The sequence below is a fragment of the Acomys russatus genome, chromosome 18 (assembly GCF_903995435.1).
Source record: "Acomys russatus chromosome 18, mAcoRus1.1, whole genome shotgun sequence".
Lineage (NCBI taxonomy): Eukaryota > Metazoa > Chordata > Mammalia > Rodentia > Muridae > Acomys > Acomys russatus.
Window position 1 is genome coordinate 62,969,854 of NC_067154.1, and position 12,542 is coordinate 62,982,395.

At 41.6% G+C, this 12,542-nt stretch overlaps 1 protein-coding gene across 1 annotated transcript in view; it reads right to left on the bottom strand.

The window, feature by feature from the left end:
• Nalcn (sodium leak channel, non-selective) overlaps positions 1 to 12,542 on the bottom strand; it is a 297,987-nt gene that overhangs the window by 110,955 nt on the left and 174,490 nt on the right. The window contains exon 15 of the mRNA XM_051161012.1: positions 2,515 to 2,589. Within this exon, the coding sequence (XP_051016969.1) occupies positions 2,515 to 2,589 (75 nt within the window). The remainder of the gene's footprint in view (positions 1 to 2,514; positions 2,590 to 12,542) is intronic.

Below are 12,542 nucleotides of genomic sequence, written 5' to 3' on the forward strand. Positions count from 1 at the left end.
TTTGCTATACATAATTTTTTTTTTACTGCCTTCTAGCAGAAAGAGTATTTTGCAAATGTAGGCTGAAAGGACTTGGTATTTTACCTATGCAGTGGTTGTTCAATCCCATACTAAATCTTGTTAGATTTAGGATCAGTTAGAGAAAACTGGATTGGTTTTCATTTCAAGTATACAATTTTGATGTGAGTACATAAAATATATTCAGGATCTATGAATGATAAATATGACACACAGGAAAGTCCACATATAAACACCAGATTTGGAAAGCAGCAGTTTTTTATTGGTTTTGTCAAACTATGTGGCTGATCAGGTTTGATGCTGAGCTCACACGTAATATATTCTTCTCCAAAGGAGCCATGCAATACACTTCACATCACTAGCATAGAATAACATCCCAACTCTCACTTGGAGAGCCCTTTCCCTGAACTGCAAAGTGGAAGGGTCAGAGGGAACTATCCTCACTACAGACTCATCTACAGACATATCTCAGGATGCTATGGAGCCTAAAACCTTCCTGGGTATGCTCAGAGCGGGGGTCCTGGCTTTGAATATGCCTTTCCACCCTTGTGGATGCTCTTGGTGAAACCAGTGGCTTTGGAGATGAGAATAACATAATGTTAAAGTTTAAAGGGACCATTGGAAAAAAAAATACAAACTTAATAGGTTATGTTGTTTCATGTTTTGCTGAGTAGGCAAGTTTTGAAAATTCTGAATGTGTAAGGTTTGCTTAAGAGTCTTTGGTCTCAGGGAAGCCAAGGAGGGACCAAGGGAAGATGCTTGAATCTCACTCAGAAGAAGAAATAAAATAGACATCTGAAGAGGATGGGTGGGAGAGGGGGTGGGGAGGGGGACGGGGTGGGATCAGGTGTGCGGAGAGAGCAGTAGAGAGAAGGGGGCCCAGGAAAGAGAATGGAAATCAGTGGCAGTCATCTCTGGGATAGGGCAGGCTTTGGGGGTGAACCTAGCTGAGACTCCTAGCAGTGGGGGTTAAGGAGCCTGAAGTCTCCTCCTGTAGCCAGGTGGGACTTCCAGTGGAAAGAGAGGGACACCAACCTACCTATAATAACCTTCAACTCAAAATTTGTGTTGCTTACAAGAAGCGTAGGGATTAAGATAGGGCAGAGATTGAGGAAATGGCAAACCAATGACTGGCCCAACTTGAGGCACATCACCCCATGGGAGAGAGTCAAGCCCTGTCACTATTAACGATATACTTGCAGAGGGAGCCTAGCATAACTGTCTTCTGAGAGGTTTCATCCAGCAGCTGATGGAAACAGATGCAGAGACCCACAGCCAAACATTAGGCAGAATGTGGGGGGGTTTTGTGGATGAGTGGGAGGAAGGAGAGAGGGAGCTGGAGTGGTCAAGGACACCGCAAGAAAACCTACAGAATCAACTAACCTGGGCCCATGGGGGCTCACAGAGACTGAACCACCAACCAAAGAGCGACCATATGTTGAACCTAGGTCCCCTACACATATGTAGCAGATGTGCAGCTTGTTCTTCATGCATGTCCCCTAACAGTGGGCATAGGGGCTGTCTCTGATTCTATTGCCTAACTCTGGATCCCTTTTCTCTAGCTGGGCTTCCTTGTCAGGCCTCAGTGAAAGAGGATGTGATTAGTCCTACCTTAACTTGAGGTGCCATGGTGGGTTGGTACCCCTTGGGGGACCTCCCCTTCTATGAGAAGAGGGAGGAGGGGTAGAGGGAAGGGTGCATGAGGGTGGGACTGGGAGGAAAGGAGAGAGGGGGTTAGGATCAAGCTGTAAAATAGTAAATAAATATTTAAAAGATCTAGGAAAAAAGTCTTGGGTCTTACTGTTAAAACTTTACTTCATCTTGCACTGCGGGAATGTGTCCGAGGAAATCTTCTCCAAATGTCTCCACTCCCTTTATTTCTCAGTAAAGCCACACACTCCAGACAAGTTCTCATTATGCAAGAGAACTGTAGAGCTGGTTACCTGACTCAACTGCCATGGACGACATTACCTCTGTACACTTTCCATTTTTAAACACCATGTCCTCGGCCCTGATAATGTCTGGTTTCACATATATTTGATCACATATCTTATTTAATTTTAAATAATCACTTTGGGCATCCAAACTATATGTTCTTCTAGTGTCTAGAAGTCAGACAAGTTGCTTTTTAATACTTTTTGTGACAGACACCAGGAGCATTGCGTATACATATACACTACGGCAATATGCCCTGGGGAATGTAATTTCCACACAATCTTCATTTAATGGAAGAAAAATTATCTCAAAATCCAGTTTCTTAAACTATGCCCATCTTACTTTTACTCAAAATAATATTATAAAACTAGTCTTAGGATATTTGGAGAGTAATAGGAAAATACTCCCTGATATTAGATAGGATATTAAAAAAAAAACATTAGTTTATCAACTTACACTGCTTCAAAAATTTTAACTAGTTTTTGCTTTGAAGATCCAAAGTCAGCGTTACTGTAAACGCAGGCTTTTGCATCCAGTTTTTAGCTCCCCCATGTCACTTACTTGTTTGAGCTTCTTTAGATCTTCATCGAGTTCTAAGTTGTCCAAAATAACAGCAACAAACAAACTCAGGAGGATCTATAAAATGGTTAAATAACAATGAAAATACCCACATACTATAGGTTTCAAAACCTCATATATACTATAGAATATCTACCTAAAAGATATTTAATAAGTAGTTCATCAGTTGAAAATTATAAACATGCACTGTGAGTCATCACGATGACACTTTAAGGTGTATTTCACAAACACAGAAAAGGAAATACAAAAGTCACATAAACAATAAAAACATTAATTTGCCCAGGAAGAAAATTTACTAAGGAAGCTATGACAATTTTAATTTAACAACCCCATCTCTGAAACTAACTTAAGAAAAATATCTGAATTAATGATTAAAAGCTTAATATCCAAAAGTGCTAATTGGATGGTTACTTATAATGATGACATCCTAGAAATGGTCTCTAAACTTTTATTGAGTAGCTAATACAATTACAGAGAACTCAGCTTCGTGTTAAAGATTTCCATGGTGTCAGGTAGTCTCCAAGGAGTCCCATAGTCTTGCTGTCAGCTGCAAATGGTGTGTGCTGTAGTCTCACACACTGACTATGGAACCAGAAGGCTACAGAAAAGAAAAGCAATGAAAGGCACTGTCGAATTTACCCTACACCCTCTTGGATCAGTTGCCTGGGTGGAGGCCAAGCGTGAGGGAAGCACCGTGAAGAATCCCACCTGCTGATGAACTCAGACTTCTTGTCTGCAGCCAGCAATGAGCCTTCCAACCCTCTTGTGAGAGACCTGTCTCGGAGGCTTCTCCTCGGTGACTGCAGCTACAGACATCTCGGCTGTAACCTAACAGACACTGAAGGACACCTATTCCAGTTCCCAACTGAGAGAAAATGTTCAAGATAATAAAGGTCTCTTTGTTAGTAAGTTCCCAGCATGTATATGGTTTCTTTTATATAGCATTGGGTAACAACTCATGACTTTTTATGGCACCAAAAACTGTTTCCACTATAATAGCAAGAGTTTATACGCTAAAAGTCCAGGGACATAGAAAAAGGAATTAAAGAGATTTTCAGACCAGGCAGTTTACCCTGGCAATAATATCCGACTTTGTGTAGCAATGATAAATTTCACCTTTTATATGTTTTGAGATATTTCACAAACTAAAAAAAGAGACATACTGCTTTTGGAGAAGGTAAATATGGGAAAGAAAGCAAACAAATGTACAATAGCATTTAAAATATTTTTTTTATTAATTTATTCTTGTTACATCTCAATGTTTATCCCATCCCTTGTATCCTCCCATTCCTCCCCCCCCATTTTCCCATTATTCCCCTCCCCTATGACTGTTCTTGAGGGGGATTACGTCCCCCTATATATTCTCATAGGGTATCAAGTCTCTTCTTGGCTACTTGCTGTCCTTCCTCTGAGTGCCACCAGGTCTCCCCCTCCAGGGGACATGGTCAAGTGTGAGGCACCAGAGTACGTGAGAAAGTCGTATCACACTCTCCACTCAACTGTGGAGAATATTCTGACCATTGGCTAGATCTGGGAAGGGGTTTAAAGTTTACCTCCTGTATTGTCCTTGGCTGGTGCCTTAGTTTGAGCGGGACCCCTGGGCCCAAATCTGCCTATCATATTGTTCTACTTGTACATTTCTAGGACCCTCTGGATCCTTTTATTTTGCTGTTCTCCCATGCGTCTCTCATTTAGAGTCCCAATAGGATGCCTTCCCCTCTGTCCCAGTTTCCTGGTAAGTGAAGGCTTTCGTGGGACATGCCCCTTGGGCTAGTATGCAGATATAAGTGAGTATATACCATTTGATTCTTTCTGCTTCTGGGTTAACTCACTCATTATGATCATTTCTAGCTCAATCCATTTATCCACAAATTTCGGGAATTCCTTGTTTTTAATAGCTGAGTAGTATTCCATAGTGTATATGTACCACAGTTTCTTTATCCACTCTTCTACTGAGGGACACTTAGGCTGTTTCCATGTTCTGGCTATTATGAATAAGGCTGCTATGAACATGGTTGAGCAAATTTTCTTGTTGTGTGCTGGAGCATCTTCTGGGTATATTCCAAGGAGTGGAATAGCTGGGTCTTGAGGAAGCCCTATTCCCATTTTTCTGAGATAGCACCAGATAGATTCCAAAGTGGCTGTACTAGTTTGCATTCCCACCAGCAATGAAGGAGTGTTCCTCTCTCCCCACATCCTCGCCAGCATGTGGTGTTGCTTGAATTTTTGATCTTAGCCATTTGATGGGTGTAAGATGGAATCTCAGAGTTGTTTTGATTTGCATTTCCCTGATGACTAAGGAGGTTGAGCATTTCTTTAAGTGTTTCTCAGCCATTTGATACTCCTCTGTTGAGAATTCTCTGTTTAGTTCCAAGCCCCATTTCTCAATTGGGTTATTCGGTTTGGTGGTGTTTAATTTCTTGAGTTCTTTATATATTTGGATATTAGACCTTTGTCAGATGTAGGGTTGGTGAAGATTTTTTCCCAGTCTGTAGGCTGTCGCTTTGTTCTCTTGACAGTGTCTCCTGCCTTACAGAAGCTTCTCAGCCTCATGAGGTCCCATTTATTAATGGTTGACATTAAGGCCTGGGCCGTTGGTGTTCTGTTCAGGAAGTTGTCTCCTGTGCCAATATGTTCCAGGCTCTTTCCCACTTTTTCTTCTAAGTGGTTTAGTGTCTCTGGTTTTATGTTGAGGTCTTTAATCCACTTGGATTTGAGTTTTGTGCAAGGTGACAAATATGGGTCCAGTTTCATTTTTTTACACATAGACCTCCAGTTAGACCAGCACCATTTGTTGAAGATGCTATCCTTTTTCCATTGAATGGTTTTGGCTTCTTTGTCAAAAATCAAGTGACCATATGTGTGTGGATTCATATCTGGGTCTTCGATTCGATTCCACTGATCAACCAGCCTGTTGCTGTGCCAGTACCATGTTTTAAGTACTATTGCTTTATAGTACAGTTTGAGATCAGGTATGGAGATTCCTCCGGAGCATCTTTTATTGTACAAGATTGTTTTAGCTATTCTGGGTTTTTTGTTTTTCCATATGAAGTTCAGAATTGAACTTTCAATGTCTTTAAAAAATTGTGTAGGTATTTTGATAGGGATTGCATTGAATCTGTAGATTGCTTTTGGTAGGATGGCCATTTTTACTATGTTAATTCTCCTGATCCATGAGCAAGGAAGATCACGCCATCTTCTCAGGTCATCTTCAATCTCTTTCTTCAGAGTTTTGAAATTTTTTTCATACAAGTCCTTCACTTGCTTAGTTAGGGTAACTCCTAGATATTTTATATTGCTTGTGGCTAATGTGAAGGGTGTGGTTTTCCTAATTTCTTCCTCTGCAAGCTTGTCATTTGTGTATAGGAAGGCTACAGACTTTTTTGAGTTAATTTTGTATCCAGCCAATTTGCTGAAGGTGTTTATCAGCTTTAGGAGTTCTCTGGTCGAGTTTTGAGGGTCACTTATAATTTCTAGTCCTTTTTGTGCTTGGAATCCCTGAAGGTCCCATGTTCGGTTCACTGTTGTTTTCTCTCCTCGTTTGCACTTTTCTTTTTCAATCTCCCTCTGAAGAAGCCATTGACATTTCTTAATGTTTCATACTTGAACCGAATGGCAAGAAATATGAGGCAACTGAATTGTGAGTTATTGTGCCAGGGAGATTATTGTGCAGAGTATGGTGCCTCTATCTGTTCCAGGCGTAACAAACGGGGAGGAAAGGGTTGGGGATGTGACAGGAGTTGGCTGGCTAGGAACTCATGCTCCCATGCTCCCTCATTGTAGCCTCATCTTCGAGGAGCCTAGCAGAACTTGAAGACAGTTCACAGTGGTCCGACCAGACGCTTTTCCTGATGTTACCGTGTCTGATCCATCCTTGTCGTTTAGGTCAGGCTCACTCGAGAGTCGGCACTGTTCTAAATCGGGCATCCCACAGCTCACTCCAAGCTTAGTTCCTTTCCTGTGACCGTGGCTCAGAGGATTCAACATTTCCCTGTATCCACATCCACATTCTGAGGTAACCCGCGAAGGCCTCCCAGCAGGAAGAGATGCTTCATGGTTACGGCAATAGGCACCTGAACAGGCCTTGCTCAATATCCTGATTCAGCTGGGTTTCCTGTCTCCCCAGGAAATTCCTTTAGAAAACAGGTCCTTCTCATTGTCTATGAGCTGTGTACATATGGAACAGTTACCTCAGAATTTTACTCCTTTATTATCCAGGGAATTTTTTAAATACAGCTGTATTTTTCTCTCTGGACACAGGCAACCAGCTCAGCCTTGAAAGTCTCCAGTTAAAATTTATACCAGCTATATTCACCAAACAGCACTGTTGAATCTTTTTGGCAATTACATATTCCTATCCCTGGAACATGTATATCATGTTGTGGTACAGAAAGTGACATCTCTTTTTGTTTTTGTTATGCCTAATAGGTCACCTGGCATGCCTATCATGGTTTGGCTCAATGCTTCTTCAAGCATAAAACTGTTTGTTTGTTTGTTTGTTTGTTTTGTCAGCAGCTTAGCAGATTTTTACTTTTAATTATTTCTCTAGCATTTTCCAGATGGAGGGCTACTGAAGGACAGTGATGTTTTTGCTATTCTATTAGATTAAATTTTGATAAATAATTTAGGGGATTCCAGGAATGTATCAAGACACAGTGTAGTTGAGACTCAGTTCCAATATTGCTCTCACAGTGGACTTTACAATTGAATTCAGCAGGTAAAGGTAATATCTACATAGGCAAGAATGCTCTGGTTCAGAAAGAGGTGCTATCCCTTAATTATTCCTGGGCAATCACTAGTCCATGGAGTTTACGGTGCTGTTACTTGTAAGATAGAGGTCAACAATAGTTCAGGCAAAATGTGCAGCCAGGTCTTGGCTATCCAAACACCCTGATGTTTGCAAACACTGCTCCTGCCTCTGGCTTTCTAAGGCAACACTCCTCTCCTTTCTTCTGCCCCAGACAACATACTTTTTAAAAAAAATATTTAATATTTTATTAATTTATTCATATTACATCTCAATTGTTAGCCCGTCCCTTGTATCCTCCCATTCCTCCTTCCCTCCCACTTTCCCTTTATTCCCCTCCCCTATGACTGTGACTGAGGGGGATTTCCTCCCCCTGTATATGCACATAAGGTATCAAGTCTCTTTCTTGGTAGCCTGCTATCCTTCCTCTGAGTGCCACCAGGCCTCCCTATCCAGGGGACATAGTCAAATATGGGGCACCAGAGTTCGTGTGAAAGTCAGACCCCACTCTCTACTCAACCCTGGAGAATGTCCTGTCCACCAGCTAGATCTGGGTAGGGGTTCGAAGCTTACTTCCCGTATTGTCCTTGGCTGGTGCCAGACAACATCCTTTTACCCCTGAAATAATTTAGGCTAAAGTGTCTGTAGGAGAACTGGAACAGAAGCGTGTTTTGTGGCTGCATAAGGCTGAAGATTGACACCAGAGACTGAGAGTTATTTGCATATCATAAATTTAGTGCTGGACCAGCTGAACATATTGGTTTCTGAAAGCTCATTGGGATGGATGGGTTATGGGCACAGTTAATACTGTGGCGCCCAAGGATGCACTCAAAGGCAATGGCATTCCAAGGTGACTTTGACAGGAAAGGAGATGTGAGGAAGCCGGTCCAGGAGTCTGGAGAGCACATGGCTTATTCTGGAGGAGCTGAGTGGATTAGTCCAGGCAAAGCCCACCTTCCAAAGATGCTGAGGAGGAGGAGGAGGAGGAGGAGGAAGAGGAGGAGGAGGAGGAGGAGGGGGTGTGGGAGGAGGAGGAGGAGGAGGAGGAAGAAGAGGAAGTCTAATCTGGGCTGGGCTGGGGCTGGAAAAACACAAGTGCCACAGACTGAGGTCAGGGAACACAGAGGGCGTTATCACCACTCACAGTCACAGTTTCTTCTCTACTGGAATTTTTCTTTCAAAAGTCTGGGGATCTTGCTGTTACTTTGTGTGTGTGTGTGTGTGTGTGTGTGTGTGTGTGTGTGTGTATGTGTGTGTGTCTAATGCCGCTGATTCATACTGAGTACAAATGCTGTTTGACAAAAGGAGATTAGATACAGAATGTTCTCTTATCTTGTTTGAAAAATAAACATTATGTTTCACATGCCCTTGTTAGAGGAAAAAGTTAATCTCAGAGCAGAAGAGCCAAGATAGAATTCTTTCTCCTTGCAGACCCAAAGCTGATTTTATTGTAGACAGAGGAAGGCAAGTCTCATCTCGCAAAAGCTTTGGGTTTCCCAGGAAAATGACAGATAAGACTTGGCAATGGAAAACTTCCAACATATAGGATGGAGAACAGTGTTGGAGGAGATTGTGAGCAACAAAGTTAAGACTAGTGAAAGAGAAAGTCAGAGCTTGAAGTTATGAAGCCTAATTTCAGTCATCAAAGGTCTTGGAACATTCGGCTGTTGGTTCAAATTAGCACAGCACTGTTTGTTGGCAAAGGGAAAAGCCAGCAAACGGGGAAAAAATAAAAGGCAGTCTGACATCATGCGAAGCCGGCAGTTCTCCTAAAGCTCAGACTTGTTTCAGTGTGGGCTTTTGTACCTGGTGCAGGGTTCCATGAGGAGGTGATGACTTGCCACTCAGGGTGAGAAGTCAGTCAAGTCTGGGCTGAGAACAGTCTCTTTGGAAAGAGATGCAAAGTTTAGGGAGCCAAGGTGAGGCTGCGGCTGCCGATTGCAAGAAAGTGAGAATTACTTTGTAGATCTTTTCTCAGACTCTTAATAAGGTGACAATAAACACTGGGATGGAGAAGTCAGAGTGAGGAGAGGCTGGCTGCAGGCTCATCTTTAATTCAGCTTGTCAGCAATACATGGTTTTCCTATAAGCCCAGGGTAGGAATGGAAGGAGGGAATAGGCTGGCCTGGGTGTCAGCCACTTACCCACCCAAGGAATTAAAGCCATGGAAATGTGTGACAGGTCCTAATGCTGAAGGCAAGAGTTCTTGGGCATTTCTGTTTGCTTTATCATTACAGGAAGCTGAGGCAATGCTTGTTAACACCCAGGACCCATCACATGCAAACGTCTGCTTCTGCCTTTCATCCATTGTCCACTTACTAAACATGATACACACACTGTGTCAAATGCCTTTCCTCATGTTAGACATGGTACATAGGATTGACTATATGAAACTGCTTAAGACTCAGAAAATTTTCATACACGAATCAGTGTGAATCAGAAAAATTTAAATTTACTATAATTTATTCAGCTTATACCTGGAATGTTATCCCCTCACTTGTTTCTTCCTGTTCCCACCCTCCCTCCCTCCCTCTTCCACCCTGTTTCCCTCCCCAAGACCTCTGACAGAAGGGGACCTCCTCTTCCTCCACCATACAGGTTTTTTTTTTTTTTTCAAATGAAAAAACAGAGAATAACATGATACTTCAGGTAAATAGCTTTTGTTAAAGATTTTTTTAAAAAGTGCCTCTGTATTTTGCCTATGTCTATGTACATATAACATATGCTTTCAGTGCCAGAGGACACCGGAAAAGGGCAATGGGCTCGCAAGCGCTGGGATTATAGACATTAGTCACTGAGCCATCCTTTCTCTGGTCTTGCATATCCAGTTTTTCATCTCCTTTAAGTAAAATGTTCATTTCCAAGATAGTTTTTGGGTTGACTATAGATTTCATGTGGAAAATGGTGCACAGCATGTCTCGAAGTCTGGGAAGTCTCTGTGAATTTTCAGGAAGCGGGGGGGGGGGGGGGGGGGGGGGAGTTAGATTGCTGGTAGGCACGCAGGTTGGGATGGGGCCACAGCTAGATAAGGACGGCAAGCTTCTGGTTTCTTCCTCACACTTTCTGACATGAGACAAAGGCCTGGCAGGCTTTTTCTTCTGCCACTAGCTCCCCCGCCCCCAAGTTTAAGGACATGTTTACTCAAAGCTGTCGACCTATCAACCTCCCTGTGTTTTGTTTTTTTATTTTTAAACTGACAATACTAAATTAGGAGAAGGAAACCCCTATTTTAGCACTGTTTAAGACTCTTAAAACCTCAGCTCTTCAGTAGAGGCAGAGGCCTTCCATCTTCCAATATCCTGTGTTTTGCATATGGTCTTTGTGTGTGCCTTAGTGTTGTGCACGTGTGTACATGTGTGTTTTTTTACCCTTAATTGAAGCCTTTATTCATTGGCAGATTCTATCGGCTCTGTCTTATGCATGGGTGTGTGCGTGGGTGTATTATGTGTGTGTGGTGTGTGCATGCACGTGGGGTGTGTGTGAGTGTGTGCGTGCATGCATGTATGCTTTCTTACCCCTAGTTAAAGTTTTTAGTCATTGGCTCATTCTAACTGCTCTGTCTTGTGTGTGTGTGTGTATGTGTGTGTGTGTTGTCTGTGCACAGAGATGTGCTGTGTGTGTATGTGTGTTGTGTGTGTGTTTCTCACCCCCATTTAAAAACCTTTCTTTACTGGCTGATTTCTATCTGGTCTGTCCGAGATATTCCTTGTTGAGATGTGTTTGGCTTGAGATTTTTTTCCTGCTTCTTAATTATTTGACTGGCAAAACAAACCCGATCAAGACCCCAGACAGTAACTGAAGGACACAACACAATACTGACGGAGTTTTCAGCCTCCTGCTTAGTAGATATTAGAAATGATTCTTCTAGGGTTAGCGTAGCTTCTGTCCAAGTGTCTCCTGGACCTCTGGCTACTGTTCTAATCCTTAGGATCATTTTTTTCTCTGCTTCTTCCTTAGAGTCCAGATTTGCTCCGGGCTAGACATTTTCTGTGGAATCACCTGAACCAATGGTTTGCTAAGTTTGTACATTATTTTATAAATTCATATAACTACTAAGGTTTATAAATTTATGGGAGATAAACTGGTTTTTCTTCCATTTGAGCACATTAAGTCTCAGGCAAACCCAAATTAATAATGAGAGCCTTACCTACCCTGTCCACCATACCAATATCTACACACCAAACTCACTTTTGAGGTAGGGTGATACAGATTCCAAAATTTAAGGCTTCTCTTTAAAAGAGGCAAGACGTCATTGAGAATGAGTTGACTTTGCCGAGAAGTCTGACATTGCAGCAACATACTGCATTTTGCTTTAACTCTACATGTTGGCATGACTCACTCTAAACACATTTAAATTTTTTTCTGTTTCTTTTTATTGCTTTCATATAATATGAAGGTGACTCTTTGGCTGAAACGTCACCATTAACCTCTTAATTCTGTATCTATGGTGATGTTTGTTGGTGCTACTTATTGTTATTTTTTATATATAACAGAAGCTCAGCAGGAAACAGATTCATGTCTAAAGCCTTGTGTTTACTTTCTCCCTTTAGCACTAATAACCACCCTTTCCTGAGCTTTCTGGCCATTTGTAGTATAAAACAATTTTACTTTTTATATGGGTCAAAAAAAAAAAAAAAAAAACCAGTCAAATGTAATCAGAAACAGTGTAAAGTGGGATACATTCAACATAGAAGAACTCTTAAATCATTTAATTTACACTTTCAAATGCACATCTCTGTTAGCAAAACATGACTATTCACAGCAAGCTGCTGTCACCAAGGCAAAAATCAAGAGATTGCTGTGTTAATTTTGGCACTTCAAAGGTAATGAAAAGACCATCCACAATGAAGGCTTAATTATGTTTTCTCTCCTTTCAGTATTCACATCACAGGCCTTTCTTTTGAGACAGTAATAAAGGAGAAAAGAAAAAAAAAATCAAAGGGATGAAAAAAAAAAGAAAGAAAAAAAGAAAGGCTTTTCAGCTGTTTAAATCTTCTATGCTCCTTATCCCCAAATCACCAGCAAAAAATGGGTGAAAAGATAAATTCAACAAGCACATAGCAAACTGCAACCATTTTGGACAGAAATACTGAACACATACCTGGCAGAAGAGAGCTTTTAAAGGAACAATAGATAACCGTGATGAATATACTTTGCTGTACACTGGAGCTTGATTGCCATTGTGAGCAGACAAATTGGTGTCTTCAGGAGCATGTAACATTACGGCCTGCTGCTTGTTACTCCAGAACTAGTTGCAGCCAAA